The sequence below is a fragment of the Pimephales promelas genome, chromosome 4, assembly GCF_988280905.1.
Source record: "Pimephales promelas chromosome 4, fPimPro1.hap1.1, whole genome shotgun sequence".
NCBI classification, from domain to species: domain Eukaryota; kingdom Metazoa; phylum Chordata; class Actinopteri; order Cypriniformes; family Leuciscidae; genus Pimephales; species Pimephales promelas.
This window is the reverse complement of record NC_142772.1, coordinates 10,173,394-10,192,409: the sequence shown is the minus strand read 5'-3', so window position 1 is coordinate 10,192,409 and position 19,016 is coordinate 10,173,394. Positions and strand designations below refer to the sequence as shown.

At 37.0% G+C, this 19,016-nt stretch overlaps 1 protein-coding gene across 1 annotated transcript; it reads left to right on the top strand.

Moving 5' to 3' along the window:
• Positions 1 to 250: 250 nt before the first annotated feature.
• On the top strand, positions 251 to 16,339 carry tmem150ab (transmembrane protein 150Ab). Its single transcript, XM_039662384.2, has 8 exons — positions 251 to 302; positions 4,889 to 5,137; positions 5,263 to 5,310; positions 6,036 to 6,122; positions 6,258 to 6,325; positions 6,648 to 6,775; positions 6,892 to 7,069; positions 11,389 to 16,339. The coding sequence occupies exons 2-8, from the start codon at positions 5,073 to 5,075 to the stop codon at positions 11,697 to 11,699; spliced, it is 885 nt and encodes a 294-aa protein (XP_039518318.1). The 5' UTR covers positions 251 to 302; positions 4,889 to 5,072; the 3' UTR covers positions 11,700 to 16,339.
• Positions 16,340 to 19,016: the final 2,677 nt, after the last annotated feature.

Sequence of the window (19,016 nt, the reverse complement as noted above, 5' to 3'; positions counted from 1 at the left end):
AATACATTGTTTTCCTTGTGTGACATAATGTCCCCTTATGTCCCCTTTTCCTTATGGGACATAATGAATGAGGAAAAATAACATGAAGTTTTTTTCTAGAACGAGTATCTAGAACAAGTATCATGGCATCATGGCATGTTTTGTAAATTATTGCCAAGAACAACATACTCAATGTATCATATTTGACCAGGATTTAACCCCATAGAAATACCATCTGTGGAGGAGCAAAGGGAAGGGCGCCCTCTGTTGATGAAGACTCAGACTGCAAAGGCAGCATCCGGTCAGGAGCCGCGGGGCCTGCGGTAAGATCATGCTTTTACGTCTCAAAACATAATATCTCAATGACACACTAATATATGGTAGTTCAAATGCTGTACGAACACATATGCTGCGTTTGTAGTTACACAAATACGTAGAGATTGAGAACTTAGCCGTTTTATTAAGTTGTTTACTTGCAATAGCATCTGCTGCTGGATAGCTTGCAAGCTACACGATATTGAGTTTTATCATTAAAAATTGTTGTTTAGTTATTATTTACTGTTCTTTCGCTATTAGTCCGTATACCGTAGTTATAATTGTAAACATTTATCTGGTTAGTTTTGTCGTACTGTATTTGCTGATGTGACATTGAGATTGATTTGGACTGAAGGGGACACTATTAGTACGGCTGTGACTTGTGCTTTAAAGGATCTTTCATCTTAGATTAACCGATTACAAACCTACCCTACCTGACGTCTTTGGTGGACGTGCCATAACCATATTTAAGCATATGAAGTCTGTATAATTTAAATAAGAGCTCAACCCACAATGATAATAACAGTTTTATAATTTGTTAATACAACTGCGAAGTTTTTGCTTATACTCCACGCATTTAAAGAAAAGGTTTATGTGGGATTTACATTGTACTTCAAGAGAATTAAATCCTCGGCGAAATAATATTTTCAATATTAATTAGTCATACATTTTTATTTCATAACTATTATTGTAAACATGCTGAGTGTCATCACGGTGGCTTGTTTGTAATTTAGATTACATTAGAATATGACAATTCTGTGTCAACTCACCCAGAGATCCCTGGCAAAAAATAATAATAATAATATTTCAATAATATTTTGTTCTGGTGAAAGAAATACATAAATGGAGAAGAAATCCTAAAAATTACTTTTCATGAATGTATATTTATTGAGTAATTCACTGTTTTGTAGAAGGGGGTCAAATGACAGTTTTTCATGAGATTTGGTGTCAATTTACAGATGGGAAAAATTACTTAAGAAAGTTGGCTGGAGAGAATGAGGAGTCACGTGCCGATTTGGGCGGGGTCTGAGCCGGTCGGCCATGATGGTAGAATACGCTATCGGTTACCAGGGGCAACGCCTTTAGAACCCATAGACGCGACTAAACATTCCAGAGCTCTTAAATTTTCGCGCATTTATTATTTTGGCAGGACAGAGACGGATAAGAATACGAGAAAAAAAGGAAGAAAGTAAAGCAATGCTAAAAGATAAGGCGAAAGAAAAGGGACCTTACAGGAACAAACTCACACAAAGTGCAAAACAGCTGTATTTGGAGAAGCAGCATCAATATATTTGTTCTTTTGCACTAATAACAGTATTATTATTTTATTATTATTACTTATGTTGTCCATGAAACTAATGTTGTCCAAATAGCCTATATATTTCAGTTCTCAATAAATATTGTTAAGCCATATCAAGTTGTTTTAAACATTTATTTCAATGAAATAAAAAAGTAATGAACAAGACACTCAAACAACACTTTTGCATATGTTCGTTAAGGCACAGCAAATAGTGAAAATCGTATACTAAAGGCATCAGCAAACCCAGCAATCCGGCGTCTCCTCGTCAGGTCAGACTCTCCCTGCTGTGTCCATTTCGGTAACCCCAGAAACTGTATTCCATTGTTCCTATGTTTTCCAAATGTATCGTGTGAGTCACTGGAGGAGTTCTTAACGCAGCAGTTACTTCCAGACATGGTAAAACAGTGCGGTATTGCGAGAAACTTTTCTACTACCGAGCTAAAAACACATGTAAACAATACTGTTTTGCCGTGGGAATCCTACCAACATGGCGGAGAGGGGAGGGGCTCTGTAAAATGACGTCAACTCCTCATTCTCAATAGTTAAATCTGTTTACTTAAAGGCACACTATGCATGCAATTCCGTTTTTGTCAAACAGTGACCCCCAGAGTCACTGTGGAGTACTTGTATTTAATGTTACTGTCGTATAGACCTTATTCACCAGAGAAACGTGTGCGCTGTCATCTTTAGAATATTGTCTTTGTTTGAACTTCCGTTTTTGTGGTTTTCTATGGCATCGCTGTCGAGGAGTAATTAGCTGGTGAAGTGGATTTACTTATTGTAGAGTTAACAAAAGTTATCATGAGCATTGTAAAGTTTATCAAAAGCATTGTAAAGCAGATGTCTTAACAAATGTCAACCGGGAAATTTTTTTACGAGCAGGTCATTCATACCTATGCAAGATCGCTGTGAAAATACAGACCGGAAGTCAAAAGACAACGAGCGCAATGCTGAAAAGGGGCGGGACTACATAAGATCTATACAACTCACGCAGAGCGTCTCTGCCATTGACTGGTCTCTGTACTTACAGCCTGATACCCATTTGAAGCTGTTATATTAAGGTACAAATCTTGCATAGTGTGCATTTTTTGCATTAAATAAGAGATCTAGTGCTAAAATGTGTTTTTGAACTCAAGCTGAGCACTTGTGTCCGCTGCTATCAGTGTCATGGATAGTGTCTCTTGTGGCGGTGCGTGCACAGTCTTCACTCGGACGCACTCTTCAATCTATCGCAGTTGTGGAGACTCTCTATTGACTCAAAATGAAATCACAAAATATATAAACGTGTCCCTGCTTGATATAGACTGTAACCACTAATGAACATAAGTATTCAGTTTTGATGAGAGAGAAAAAACGTAGAACCTGTAACCTCTGACACGCTTAGACCATTAAAGAACTCAAACAAAACTTTACGGGTTTATTTACGTGTTGAGCAGAGAGGCTCGTTCTCTTTTCCTTTTCTTAGACTCTTCCGACCGTGTTTTCTTTGCTTTTCCATTGTCGAGTGTCACGTCTGAAATGCGTGCAAGTGTCTTCGTGCTTTATGTTGTGGGTGATGAAAAACGCTCAGCACCTCGTTACGCTTATGGCATTTAAAAAAACACGGCGCTCTCATTGAAAACAATTGAAAACATACGCGCATGGAAAATCGGTTTGGTGGACACACGGCCTTAGTGGCGCATTTCCACTACACAGTACCAGCTCAACTCGACTCTGTTTGGTTTTCCACTGTGTACAAGTTGTACCTGTACCTGCTTTCGGGTACTTTTTTTGTATCACCTCTGGCGAGGTTCTGAGCGAGCTCAGGCGATACTAAAATTTGACGTGAAAACAATTCCGACTGCTGTTTGGTCAGAGAGAATCAACACCATTCAATGTGTCATTGTTGCATGCGCCAGATGGAGTATCCAGAATAACCCCACCATTTTTTAAATAGTTTTGCCAGAGATATTTACTAAATTTACTACTAAAATTATAGCAACTCGGAAGAATACGCCGTGGTCAAACTAGGTCGAGGTGGTGCAGACTTTCCTTTGTTTGGTTGCTGAAGAGAGTATCCAGCGAGACCTTGATAGGGCTGCAAGAAACGAAAGGCGTTGCTATGACTACCGGGTACTATTTGTGGCGTAATGAAGCGAGCTGAGGCGAGTCTAGTCGAGCTGGTACTGGAAAAGTATATATGGAAGAGTCTATGGCTCAATACCGGAGATATGCAGATACACTGTTGGCATATCATACAGCAAAATATGAAGTAAACATATTTTACTAATAGACCTACCAATGTCTGTGTAAAAAACTACTGATGCTGTCATCTTTCTGTCATCAAAAGTCATTTTTACCCCTTGTAATTTGGCTCCAAATCTCATGTAAAAATTGCCATTTTGACTTCCTGTACAAAATAGTGGATTACCATGTAAATATACATTAATTACATTTAATATTTTGGCTTTATCTTTATAAAAAAAAATTGTAAATCTAACAATTTTCTAAATGTAGAAATCTACTTGTTTCGGTAATGATAATCAAAATGTCGTGTACACATTCTGACAAGTGAATATTTTACATTTATTGGAGAAATATAAAGAGATCTTCTTATCTAGTAGCCATCTTGAAGGAACTGGCCCATGTGCTTCTTTATTTAAAATTAAAACTTTATTTAAATTCTGAATGTGCGTTATAACAGTCCTCAAAAAAATGTTGCGGAGGATGAGAACCGCAGTCATGGACACATCGTTTTCCTACTTTTTTACATTATTATTATACATGAATATTCAGTAAATTATTTTTTCTGCCATCTGAAATAATCTAGTAGAACATCCTTTTTTCTGATTTTTTTTTCTTTTTAAATTTGTTTAAATTACAACATAACATACATTCACTTAAGTTGGATGCATTACGGTAATGAGAATTTTCACAGAAAATACAGTAAAATAGAAAATAAAATAATTCCCATGTTGAAATTACACAATGTGCAAGGTAAAGATCAGTATTGTCTTTATTGTGATGCTTTTTATATTACTAAATAACATGTTTAATATTTAAAATCATTAGTGCTGTGGTGTTTTAATGGTTTCGTGAGAATCACCCACTTATGTTTGTCTTTCTTCGGAAAAAAATAAGAATGAAATCAAATTTGAGCCAGGAAAGTTTCCGAAATTTGACATGAAATGACCTACGAAGACTGTCTCAATTAAATTGTCTCTACATTGATAACTGTATTTCAGTAATATAGCAGCGGTGTGTCGTATAATCTTTGTGAACATCTTTTATCAGTGTATTGTGTTTTTAAACTAGATATTGATGGTTGTTGGCAATCTGCAAGCCTCCAGATGTAGTTGAAGGAGCATCACGTTGCCCCCGCTGGTCCACACACCCCCACACTGCATGGCTTCACTTGCTGGTGTCTCACACCGTCTCTCCATAAGCCCCGTCCTGCACACCCTCATGCGGGGGTCTCAGGCGTCTCACAGACTGACCAATGACTGCCTGGATTGTTCTGCCTGTCAGCCTGTCTGCCTTCTCCATCACAGGGATATGGATTGTGTGAGTGTTTAAGTGAAGGAGAATTACATAAAATTTCTACTGTTTATTTATTTAGCTAATATACTATACATTCAGACAAGTCATGTACTTATTGCAAATAATCATTCAAATATTATGTTTTCTAGTTACGCCATGGCAGTAATGAACCACCATGTCTGTCCTGTTGAGAACTGGTACGTTAACTCTATAAAGCCTTCTGTATCTATATAGAATTTATCAATGTATATGCACAATCTACTACATGCCTTCTGTCATTTGAGTGATAGCTTATATTTTTCAAGTAATTGAAAAGCATTAATTAATTAGCAAGTAATTGTAGCTAAATAAAACGTCTTCCTTAAGGTTGTGGTACACCTCTTTTTGCTGTCAAATCTTTACTGATTTTGACGTAAAATTAAAACGTGAGAATACATTTTATATTATTAGTATTTTTTTCAATTTAAACACTTACTGCTGTAAAGAAACATATGTTTACATCATTTTACATGCATTTTTTTTTAAATCAGCGAGTATCAAAAATTATATGTCCGTTATTTGATTTATCTTACTATGACATTATTGGGAGAAATACTGTAAAGTGACAACTGATAATATACTGCTATATAGATCTTATTAACAAGCCATCAGAATTTAATGTTACTTTCTAGACAAATAAATGTCATTTTCTGCTCAGTTCAAGGTGCTTTTTTTCCACCATGAATATGAGCTCCATATTTTATATCATATTATATGAGTCATTTAAGCCTGATGTATCAAATATGAAACTCAGAATTAAATAAATAAATAAATAAAAAACACCACACACATATGCAAACTGTTTCGGTTAGCAAACTATTGCATAAAAATGAAAACACCACATACTTTTGTTAACTTTTATGCATGGTTCTTTGTATAATAGGACATACAATTTGACATGTACAGAGGAAACAGCTAAGAGGGGCTTCCCAAAGTCCTGCTGCACTCTTCAAGACATCCCCCTCATTAGGTAAAAAATTACTTTGAATTTATCTGGAATACCACAAAATTACCACATTTTCGAGATAGCTCCTTAGTAGTATTGTTTTGTACCACCTTGTCATGCAACGGTTGTCAAATATGTGGTTTTCTGCTCTTTTGACAGTAAATGTGGTTGCTATCCACCAGAGAGCTGTCTCTTCAGTTTGATAGGCAATGTTGGGGCCATTATGGGTAAGAATTACAGTATGAAAATAATTAAACGAAATAAACGTACTTTTAAATCCGAAATTTTGTTGATTTCCTAATCTGGGCCTGTATTGCAGAAACATCTAATTTAGAAGGCTATCCAATCTGTTTAGTTACCATAATTTCACTTAAGAAATGTAACCTTTTTCAAGTCTTAAGTATAAAAAAGATATGGCATTTCATATTTAAATGTGTGTTTTTTTTTATTCGTTTTTTTTGGGGTCAATATTACTTCAATTTGTCTGAGAAATACACCTCTGTCTAAGACAATGGATTATTATGATCATTTTGTAATGTGTCCCTGCAGTGGTTATGGTGTGCATGCTGCGTTATGCTCAAGTGATTGAACACAGTCATCATTGCTGGACCAACACAAGTTCTTTGGTGTCCGGCTGCATTAATGCCCTGGGTTTGGTCATGGTTGGGAACTTTCAGGTGAACATTATGATAATAGACTCACAACTTCAGCCCATAACATATAAATCTAAATAAACTTCTTCTCATAGTCTCACCCTCTCCATCTGTTTTCTTTTTTTTTTTTTTTTTCTCAGGTTGATCATGCCAAGACTCTTCATTATGTGGGAGCCGGTGTAGCTTTCCCTGCCGGCTTGTTGTTTGTGTGTCTGCAGTGCGTTCTGACGTACCGTATAGCAGAGACAGCGCTGGACTACTGGATGGCTCATGTGCGTGTGGCGCTTTCAGCTGGAGCTTTGGTGTCGCTTATCCTTAGTATCCTTACCAGGTGTTCATAAGTCATGATCTGATACATGAAACTGAAATTTGGATGAGTACATTTGAACATTAAGCAAACAGACTTAAACACAATGGTTAATTGCTTTTCAATGAATGATAAACAATACAATGTCCAGTAAATACATGTATTAGTAGAGTTTTCACAATATTTTCACAAATATTTCAGTAGTCCAATGCTGCTGAAATTTCACGGGTTGCAATACCAATTTTGATTTTTTTTTCTTTTTTTTTTTAAGTAACATTAATGTTTAAATTAATAGACTAGTTAAATAGTTTTTCAAATAAATATTTAAGTAAACGGACTGAAATAAACAGACAAAATAAGCATGCGTAAAGTATCAGGAAACAATCCGTAATAAAGAAAAAAAATATACAACAAAGAAAATGCTTGAAGTTTTTGAAGTGTTTTTCAGTGTCTTAAATAATAATAAAGATCAAAGAATAAAAAGAAAACCATTAGACAAAGACAATAACAATGCTTTGCCAGTTTCATGTATGTAAAGAACATTGAGTAATCATTGAGAAATGTAAACAATCCAAAAGTTATAATGCTGCTATCAATGGGTAGGATAGGCAATATCGGAGATGCTAGCAAAAAGATGCTTTGAAATCATGAGATCTCAACCAATCTTCACAACCACTCCCTTCTCTAAAGCCACACCTCCTTCAAAACACAAACGAGGGTTACACTTCGATTGTCCACTTTAGACATTCTACTGACTATAATGGCGCTTTTCCATTACCAGTACCAGCTTGAATCGGCTCAGCTCGACTCAGCTCACTTTTCGTTCCGTTTCGTTCCGTTCCGTCCGCCACAAATAGTACCCGGTCGTCATAGCGACGCTTTTCATTCCTCGTTGTCCGGATCCTCTCTTTGGCCATCAAACAAAGGAAAGTCTGCACCTCCTCATTTGACCACTGCGTATTCTTCTGAGTTGCCATAATAATATTAGTTAGTTTAGTAACTATCTCTGGGCAAACTATTTAAAAATAGCGGGGTTAGTATCGCATTTTAGTATCGCCTCAGCTCGCCTTTAACTCGCTCTGAACCTCGTCGGAGGTGGAACAAAAAAAAGTACCCGAAAGCAGGAACGGGTACAACTTTTACACGGTGGAAAACCAAACAAATCGAGCCGAGCCGGTACTGTGTAGTGGAAAAGCGCCATAAGTAACTTTTCAACTTAATGTCATCTTACTCTCATTAGAGTATTAAGTAGACTATAGTAGACAGTCAGTAGACTGTTTTAGATGTTAAGGTTCAGGTTAGTAGAATAAGTTGACTTGTAGTTGCCAAGTCTGTTGGGGGACCAACAAAATAAAGTGTTTACAAATATTAAGCAGATAGTCTACTAATCCTCTAATTAGAGTTAGTTGAGATGTAGCTGCAAAGTTACTTATAGTTAGTAGAATGTCTAAAGTGGACTATCAAAATAAAGTGTTACCCAAACGAGTAAACTCATAGCAGAGTCTGCAAAGCGTCATGTGACAAAAGATGGTATAACCTCATGTCTCAAAGCACATGAACATTACAGACTTAATCTAAACCCTGTCTGTGAAACCAGGCCTAACAGGGCAAAACGATGAATGCTTGCATTACAATTAACAAAGCTGGCCTAGCCTTCTAGTAAAACACTTGTTTCAATCTGTAATGAACAGTAATATCACTGTTATACAATTTACATGACTCAGAGCAGTGTTTTTCCTTAAAGGGGTGGTTGATGGTTGAACTTTAGTTAGTGTGTAATGTTGCTGTTTGAGCATAAACAACACCTGCAAAGTTACAACGCACAAAGTTCAAAGCAAAGGGAGATATTCTCTTTTAAAGAGATTGCTTTTTAAGGTCTACAACAAACGGCTAGTAGTGACATCACGACCCCTAAAATTTACGTAAGCCTTGCCCCCGGAAACGTGATTTTTACCGTAAAACTTCAAATAATAGCGTCCCAAATAGATGCCCAAAGAGATGCCTGTCTCTTTTACATGCCTGGTGTGGCTGCAGGTTTGGGTAAATAAAAGCCGGCCTTAAATAGAGGCCAGGTCTGTTTTTTAGTTTCGGGTAGTTAATCTTCTAAAACCGTCAGATCGTCCGCTTTTTGGCGGCCGCCAAAGCCTATTTTGATCGGTGAGTGATGCTGCGATTGACAAGATGCATAACAAGCAGAGAGAGAGAGAGAGAGCGAGGAGCGCGCGCGCACTCTCACTAGGGATGTCAATTTTCACAAATTCCCATGATCGATCGTTGTTGAAATTAACGATCAATTAAACGATTATTCGTTAGCCTTAATACTGCAATATGCATCGCTGCAGTGGCATATGGCCAACAACAGAACAGGGTCTGCAAATGCTGCTCAAAACGCTATGTTCCTCAACAATTTAATGCGAATGTTTTTTTGAGAATGTGACTGTTGTGGACGTGCTCTTCCTGGAACAACGCACTGGAAACGGCAACTAAACCCAATGATTTTACAACGAATTAATAAAATAGTGTTCTCATGTTATGTAATATGACAGTCCCAAATTAACGTTAATCATCGTAATTATTAGTCGTGCATTCTGCTTGAGTGGCGCGCGCTGTACGCATTGAACACTTTGCTAGCGCATTATTTAACTCAAAGAAACTTTTAAAGATTGAGATTGATCAGATATATACAAAATAAACATAATATTACAGTTTATATCTGCACAAAATGACGTGAATGCACAAGTGAACTTGAACTAATTACGGGCCATTCAGAATGACTCATGTTGTGGACGCGCTCTTCCTGGAACAACGCGACACGGCAACTCAACCCAAATAATTCACAATGTTTTATAACAATATTGTTTTCTTTATAATGTTATGTAATATGACAGTCCCAAGAGTCATTATTAGTCGTGCATCGCCATTTGAGCAGCGCACGCTAAAGATAATCATGCTTTATTAGCGTCAATTCTTAACCAAATACATCCAATATGAGATAAAGCAGACATAGATAGGCCATAGGCATTACACAAAATAAACTATAGGGGAGTATCACGCTTCCGGGTTTCATGGGCGGGATTTGTCAACTTTGTGCATGTCCACTTCCGACGCAGTTCAACAATGCCTGAGACGAATGCTATTTATGTCACTGCTCTGTTCCACTTTGAAAATCTAACCAACAACGCCAACCCTACTTAAGTTTTCATGGATTCCCGACTGAATTGAGTATAAGGAAGAACTGGATTAAAACTTTAAAATAAAACAAGGTAGCATGTTTGTTTGCAGCTGGCACTTTAGTGAATCAGACGAATTTACCAAGGATGACATATAAATAAACTTAGTGTAGTCCTTCATCAGTTCGCCAGCGAGAACGGTGATTCAACGGAAGTGGCAGTGCACAAAGATCACTGAATCCGGAAGTACGGCGTATCAGCGTGATAATCCCCTATTACAACTTACATTTGCACAAAACAGAAGGCTGCGAATGCACACGGCAACTTCTTGTCATGATAAAGGTGTAAAATAGTCCCAAACATAACTCCGGCGCACTCGCTTACATGTTTCGCGGTTGAGCAGCACGCGCGCATGCACACGCACGGGCATGCTTAATCGATGATCGATAAGTTTTATCAAGTAAATGTATTATCGACAATTAATCGATCGTTGACATCCCTAACTCTCACGTCTTCAAACAACACGAGGGCTGTCTTGTTCTCTCTCGCGCATATTAATTAAATCAATCGATAGTAAAAGGTTGGAAGACCGCAGTTTCACGTGGAGAATTTTAGAAATTAGAGACTCAATGAACAACATCACAACAATAAATTATAAAGGCCAGGACGGAATATGCTAATCAATGACTAGAAGAAAACACTAAATCACATAAATTCATCAACTCTTGAGTCTCTCCATCTTTTTGACATTGGTTTGAACATAAAAGGCTAAACGTTTTTGAAATTTTTGAAACAAATGTCTGAGTGAAGTCATCAAAGCTGATAAGAACCAGCTGTTGTAGCTCCGCCCCCTGTGCTGGGAGCAGCAGCTCATTTGCATTTAAAGGGACAGACACAAAAACGGTCTGTTTTTTTGCTCACCCTCAAAAAGTGACAACTTTAACATGCTATTTAATAATGATCTTTGGGGTATTTTGAGCTAAAACTTCACATACACACTCTGGGGACATTCAGAGATTCATGAGGGCATTATTTCACCCCTTTAATAGAAATCGAACTCTAAAGTATTTTTTTTTTTAATTTTTAGTCAGATCTTTGTTTTATAACCATATTTTTAATGCTGAAGGTTTCATTCCTTAACATCATACTTCCCATTCAAGGTGGCATCTTCTTCGTCCATGAGAGTTTTGTTTTGCAGCACGCCGCCGCGATCTGTGAATGGGTCTTCACGGTGCTGGTCCTGGTGTACTACGGCACCTTCACCTATGAGTTTGGCACCGTCAACAGTGACACCATAATGGCAGCCTTAATGAAACGCAGTGAACATCACCATCAGGGGTCAGCGGTCATCATGGGGGGTATCGGGAAGGGTGTTGCAATGGGATGTGGCGCCCGCAGTCTCAAGTCACCCGGTGGCAGCAGCACTTCCACACACCTCAACTGTACACCAGAAAGCATCGCCATGCTTTAGGGGTTAACCGCTATGGTATTCCCTCAGACCTCAGCGTATAGACTCAGAACTTTTCGTCTGGCTCACGGATTTGTGAAACTCTGATACAAGCAATACAGAATCACAGTAAGTTTACAGACTTGCTGATTATAATCCAACGGTAATGACCACTCGGTTCGGTTGTAACTAAGGTATTTTGCATGATATTTTGCATTCATGTTTTAGAGAACGCAACTCATAGTACAGACCCAGTAACCAGCACAGGTGATTCCTGCCTCTGATAGATAGGAATGTTTCAATTTACTGTTCAGACTGCAATAACTCATGTCTGAAGGTGCATTCACACTGACAGCGATTCAATTGTTCAGGGGCAACAAGTTAACTGTTGGTTGCTAGTAGTATTTCAGCATCAGTGCTGCAGGGATGACATATTTTTGTAGGCCAAAACTGAGTTAGCATTTTAGCACTTCCTGTTCTATTGTCCCCAAAGTCCATTGGGTTTTTGCTTAAACACCTGAAAAGGTCTGTGGTTAACTCAAGATACTTTCATGTTTTTCCCTCGTGATTTTACTTGTCTTGAAAAAGGCGATTGCTAACAAGTGGCTAAATGGCACTACAGAAGTTGTCAGAAACACTAAACATCAACAAACTGAACAATTAAATTCACTAGCCGTTTTATCAGCCTCGTGTGTATAATCAAGGAATGTTTCACTGTAAAAAAATATTTTCAAGATTTGTTATCACAACATATTTTCTTTTGTCAAATCAACTTTATAATAATTTATTTAGTTGAGATAACTTATTATTTTGAGTTTCTGATGGTTAAATGAATCTACTTCATTGTATTAACTCACTTTTTCCAGTTCAATCAACTTAAAATTTTAAGGTAACCCAGGTTACTTACTTTTTTAAGTTAAACCAACAATATTTTTTTACAGTGTAGTAATCACAAAATTTTTTCTTTTGTCAAATCAACTTAAATAATTTATTTAGTTCCGATAACATATAATTTTGAGTTTCTGATGGTTAAATTAATCTCCTTCATTGTATTGACTCACTTTTTACAGTTCAATGTACTTAAAATTTGAAGGCAACCAGGTTACTTACTTTTTTAAGTTAAACCATCAATATTTTTTTACAGTGCAGAAGCTAAGTGATGGTAATTTTTGAAGTCTTCACCATGTCGTTTTTTGCTTATATGCCTACGTTTAGCTTTTTATTTCTGGTGATTGGATTTATTTAGGCTTGTAAGTTCATACAAATTGTGTTCATAACGTTTGTTGGTCACAGAGTTTATTTTCTCCATTAATCCAATGGAAAAATCCTATTGGGTTTTTGTCAAGGGAACCAGGGTGATGGCAACTTCTAGGTTTGTCCTTAAAAAATATGACGTCCCTGCAGCACTCTACTGGTAGTCGGTGCATTGAATCGCTGCTCTTACATAAAGTTTTGAAAAACGAATGCAATTTTTCACAACGGTCATGTCGCCCTAAATCTCCAACTCTCATTGGACATCAGTGACTTTGGTTGCTTTGTCTTTGTCAGTGTGAATCTGTTACATTGCTGCCAGCAATACAAAGACACTTGTTTAGACAAAGAATATAATTAGCTAAACCCATCCGACCTTCCGTAACCCGCTTAATCTGTAGAAACTGTGATTACACAACGGGTCAAGCCATCACTGTAGCAGTGGAGACGTTAAGTCAGTCACACCAGCCTTTGCTGCCAATAGTTGGGTTGAAAAGAGGTTGAGGAACAGTTTATGTATTCATTCCATGTGCTCACAGCTTAGTGGCATGACATCAGGTGTCGTGGACCCTCTGTCCTATAGCTCTGGATACATGTGGCTGTATTGACTAAGATTTAAGTGCATCTCTGTGCAACCTTTTCAAACGTTTTGGTGCTTTTGCCAAGTTTTTTCATCACTTGATCCAAAAAACTGCCTGCATTGATCAATTCCAGGTATCTTGCGAACAAATTCTAAACATTTCAGGACAACAAGAAAATAGATTTTGTGACTATTATTCTGATGTTTTGGTTTTAAGCACAGTCGTATTTAGTTTATATTTCAGTTTTAGAAATATTAGGCGATATTTATCAGTTTTCCAAAAGACTATGCGTCTGTATGACGAATTGAAAATGCTGTATTTCAATGCTTTTGCGTGCAAACGCAAGGATTTTTAGAGGAAACCAAGACATTTGAATTCAAAAGTTTAGTTTTTTGTGGGAAATACATTGCGTTCCCACAAGAAACTTTGCATTTGCATCGCAAAGATTTTGTGTTCTCTTAAAGAAGTTTTGGATTTACTCAAATACGAGCTAATGCACAGTTTCTCAGGGAAACACAATCCTTTTGCAAGCGAACGCAAAGTTTCTCTGGGAAACACTCAATTTTGTATTCATCCGAGTAACTTCAATGCTCGCAAAAGCATTGAAATACGTTTTTTTCTCCTTTTTTTTAACGCAAAACTTGAATGCATGGCATTTCCATGAGAATCTTTGTATTTGCTCACATAACTTAACTGGAACTGATGATGGAGAAAAAAACGTGTGCTTTTGTGAGCAAATGCAGAGTTTCTCTGGGATCTCTGGGAAAAGCATTCATTTTGCAAGAGAACACGAACAATTTGCGAGCTAACCCAACGTTTCTAAGGGGAATGCAAAAGTATCGTATTGCTTAATTTGCAAGGGAACGCAAAAGCACTGAAATTACAATTTTCCTCCCATCTCATATTTTTCCCATCACTTTTTTGAACTTAAGAAATATATATATTTCAAAACAGGAAATGCTACAGAAAATGCACGCTCTTATATCTGCATTTGAGATGAATGTTTAGATGGTGAAGCGAACTAATTGTTATTTATTTGGTGCTGTCGACTGCTGAAGTGTATCTCTAAGCGGTCAAACTATTATTTGTATGCTTTTCAGGTGGATTTGGAGATAGTTTCGTGTAATGAAGACATTGTTTGTTTCTCCAACATGCCTATTCCTGTCACAAAACAGAATCAGAGGTCTTATCCACTGTCTTTTTTTAGTGCATTGTTTTAAAAAATTACTATTTGTAAATGATGTGCATTTGATACGCAGAGCTGCTTGTAAGTGAATGCCTTTAGCTGAGCATAATATTGCATAGAATATCATTAATGGGTTTGAGACTGTGGTCTAGTCAGTAATTATGAAATGAAGAAAGCTTCCACACCATTGTTAACACCTCAGTTCCTACAAATCATTTAGTAATATATAGAATACTTTGAAAGAAATTCTCTTGTATTGGAAATGATGTAGTGCACTAAAGGGGAAACCTGAGTATTGTTTTTTTTTTTATTTAGTGGACCCGAAATGTGAAATCCTTAATAAGCTGTATTTTGACTACACAGTATTTTTGTTTTTAGATATTGCTCATTTGAAAGCAATATGTTATATTGAGAATTATTATAAAAACCAATGACAGTTGGTTATGTGTTGTATCTGTTTTATAATTTCTACGTTTGTAATGCCAGACAATGAAACCATGCAACTTCTGTTCAAGTACTTGCAAAATACCTCTGAAAATTTTACTGTGGTGAGATGTTCACAGTTTCTTAAAGGAGCTGCTAAGATATACGTTACAGAAATGTATTAATTATGTTGTTTCTGTTTAGTGTGGAAGGCCAAATTCAAACATCTGTATAGATGCCCTGATGCCTCATAAAGCTCAGTTAAAATAATTACATTTAGTCCTCTTTTTGGTTATTCAGAATTATATGTACATTTTACACTGCCCGGCCCAAAAAAATGCTAAAAATGAGGCAAATGCTATGATTGAATCATTATGTTTCATATAACATCACAACATTTATTTCCATCAAGGGGTGCATCAGTGTTTGGTCAAGATCTTGTATTGACAATGCACTCTGTAAAGTCTCCTCCAGCACATCCCAAGGACTTTCACTGAATCTGGTCTGGACTCAGAAGTGCCAATTCATGTGTGAAAATGATTATTCATGCTCCCTCCCAACCATTCTTTCACAAGTTGAGCCTGATGAATCTTGACATTGACATCCTGGAAAACGGCCATGATGTGTCTTCTTCCTACGTAGTTGTTTTAGGATATAAAAAGCTACACACTCCATCAGTTGGGGTTTGAAGAACTGTATCCAAACATATAACATGCTAGTAACACAATAATCACTGCAATAATGATCCAACCATAGACTCTGACTTTTATTTCTGGGCTGGCAGTGAATGAGAATATCAGTGCAGCTGTTTGAATTAGGCCCTGGTCACTTTTTAGGCTACAATAATGAATTACTTTTTGTTCAATTGAAAATTCACAAATTGACGTGTCAAAATGAGAAGACTTCTAAAAACAGTTTTTTTTTGTTTAGAAGTCAGATCGTCTGATAACATTGTGTAATGGAAACTGAAATAGAGCTATCGACTTTCAAGTTCAAACTGCAACTTTCTGTTGAATTATGATCCATTCTGCACATTTCCTTATCTTTCACAAGGGTTTTGTTTTGTGAAATCAAATGTACCTTGAGAGACACTGTTCACTCAGAAGGATGTTTGCTGCCAGTATCAAACTGTTTACAGCAGCTATGTCATGTTTAATGTATATAATAATAGGTAACCATTAAAACCACTTAAAAATGCAAAATAAATTATATTTCAGACACCATTCAAGTGATTTTCTGTAATCCCTCCTATAGTCATTTTTGGTCAAACTGGTTTCTTGGACATGGCAATTAGTTCAAATGGTCACCACAGTCGTGACGTGGTGGAAAGGGGGATTCACATCATAGATGTGCAGTCAACAAATCTGCAGAAACTGTAATGATATCATTTTAATTTGAACCAAAATATCTGGGGAATGTTTCCAGCACCTTGTTGAAGATATCACTGATAATAAAAGCATTTGTTGGACCACCACCTCTAACATTGGATTGACACCTTGGGGCCAGTTGTTCAAAACATTTAATCTGGATCAAAATGAGTCCATTGTTTTCCTATCCAGGATCAGGCAATCCGTTTTAATTTTATGCCGGTTTTTCAAAGCAACATTGGACTGGATCACCCTGATCCAGATACACAGTTTTACCGGATTACCAGTGCTCTAAATGGGACAACATATCACAATGTGGGCTACCAGCTATGTAAAAACAGGTAGAAGAGCCAACATGGGGTCACTGTAAGTGTTTCTTATTTTGAGACAAAACTCAAATGGGCACAAGATGATTTTTATTTTATTTTTACTTTACTATACTGAATAGCTTAATTGTTAGCCTATGTCTTCTTATCACTGTTACAATGGTTATACAAGTTAAGTACAAAATATAAATAAAAGTATATACACTAAATGATACAAATGTATTATTTGACCAATTTTAAAGTTTTACTACATTTTCTTCCTGAAATCCACTTTGAAAGCCTACCCCCTGTTGGGATCAGGACAATCCTGTTTTTTTTTTTTTTTTTTGTATCAAAGTTATCCAAATCCCACTGACAAGTTTTGAACAACACAAACTGAAGGTTTGATCCAGATTAAAACTAGGATTGGATTCCTTGATCTAATCTGATTTCAGATTCCTTTTTTCCCTTTTGAACAACCCATTTTCAAGATTTGATCCAATCCGATAACCAAAATCCGATCAGCTTACCTTTGAACAACTGGCCCTTGGGAATTTGAATGCCAACACCTTGAACTTTTTTGTCATGTTCATCAAACCATTCCTGAATCATTTTTTGCAGTGTGTCTGGGTGCTTTATGCTGAAAGAGCCTACTGCTATGAAGGAGTCTGCAACAGTCTTTATGAGAAAGTATGTGTCAAAGTAACATCCACATGAATGCCAAGACCCAGGGGCGTAGAATTTAGTAGGGATGCTAGGGACGTGTCCCTACCAATTTTCAATGACTGATATATCCCTAGCAATAATTTCTATCAAAACTTAAAATATGTTTATTTATTGGCGTCCCCGTCCTTACCAATTTCAAGGTTTTCAAGCAGATCATTGCCTCCTCCACAGGCCTGCCTTCTTCCCATAGTGTATCTTGCTGCTATCTCTTCCCTATAACCGGCACACACACGACCGTCCACCTGATCTAAAAGAAAACGTGATTAATTAGACCAGGCAATCTTCCACTGATCCAAAGTCCAGTTCTGATGCTCACGTCCCCATTGTAGGGGCTTACAGTAGTGAACAGGGGTCATCATGCGAGCACTGTGTCTTCTGACACCTTTCTATCAAGTTTTTCAGCAATCTCAACTACGGTCTGTCTACGTAATTGGACCAGACGAGCTAAAGCATTCGCTCATGCTTTAGGCTAAGCACCCATGACCCTGATGTTGGTTCACCAGTCGTCCTTAAGACCATTTCACAAGATGTAAACAACACTGGTCCAGAAGCACTTCCTGTTTCAGTTTTTTAACACTACATAAAAGCTGGGATAAAATACAACCAACAGAACATTTAAAACTGAATCAAAACGTTAAACAAACATCTTTAAGATGTTTTCTTTACATGTGAAATAAAGAAAACAGTTACAAACTGAAACAGGAAGTGTTTCTGGACCAGTGTTGTTTACATCTTGTGAAATGGTCCATAACCTACTGGAAACACCCCACAAACCTTATAGTTTCGTCAGATCAGGTCTTTTTGCTTTTTTGCTTGTCCGTTCCTGTCTCCCAACACATGAAATTCCTGAACTGGCTGTTTATATATATATATATATATATATATGTATTAGTATTAATTAAACAAGTTTAATGTTAAACTAAATTAAGAGTTTAATTTTAAATTAGACTTAACAATTATCAAGGTGTTTTGAACCTGTAAAAGTAACACTTTGATAGATTGGATGGTGCCCTCTGCTGTTTATTCATGCGCTTTGCATGTACAGCGTCACACACATAGGCCTACTCCTGGGGTAATTGGACAATTAAAAAAGGGGTATTTTTTAGTAGTCTCTAACCGTTTAAATCACAAAATCATAGATAAAGTAATACTGTAGATAGCATGGGCTTTCCCCTTTATTTTCTTTAAATGTTTAAGCCATGTGGGTAAATAGACAGTTTTTTTTTTTCAGGAAGAAGAGTTAGTGTTGTTCCACTCAATGTTGATGGCTGCAAACAGTTCATGAGCATTGATTAACTGTTTGAAGACATACTAACTGAAGTTCATGAGTATGTCTCCCAGTTTGTTTGAGTTTAAAGTGAGACCAAATAGGGTTCAAACCTGAACTTTGAATACTTGTTCTGAATGGACTTGTTCTCAAGCCACTTCTTGTGTTGTCTTTGGTATTTGGGAAGGAGCATTCCTCTTTATAACAACCTTTTAATTGTGGGAAGCAAACCGTT

Bases quoted from the DNA above. Each gene is read 5' to 3' on its own strand.
- tmem150ab (XM_039662384.2), top strand. From the start codon at position 5,073: ATGACTGCCTGGATTGTTCTGCCTGTCAGCCTGTCTGCCTTCTCCATC. The intron at 5,311-6,035 runs GTACGTTAACTC...TTTGTATAATAG, and splicing joins GTCTGTCCTGTTGAGAACTG to GACATACAATTTGACATGTA. The intron at 6,123-6,257 runs GTAAAAAATTAC...CTCTTTTGACAG, and splicing joins CAAGACATCCCCCTCATTAG to TAAATGTGGTTGCTATCCAC.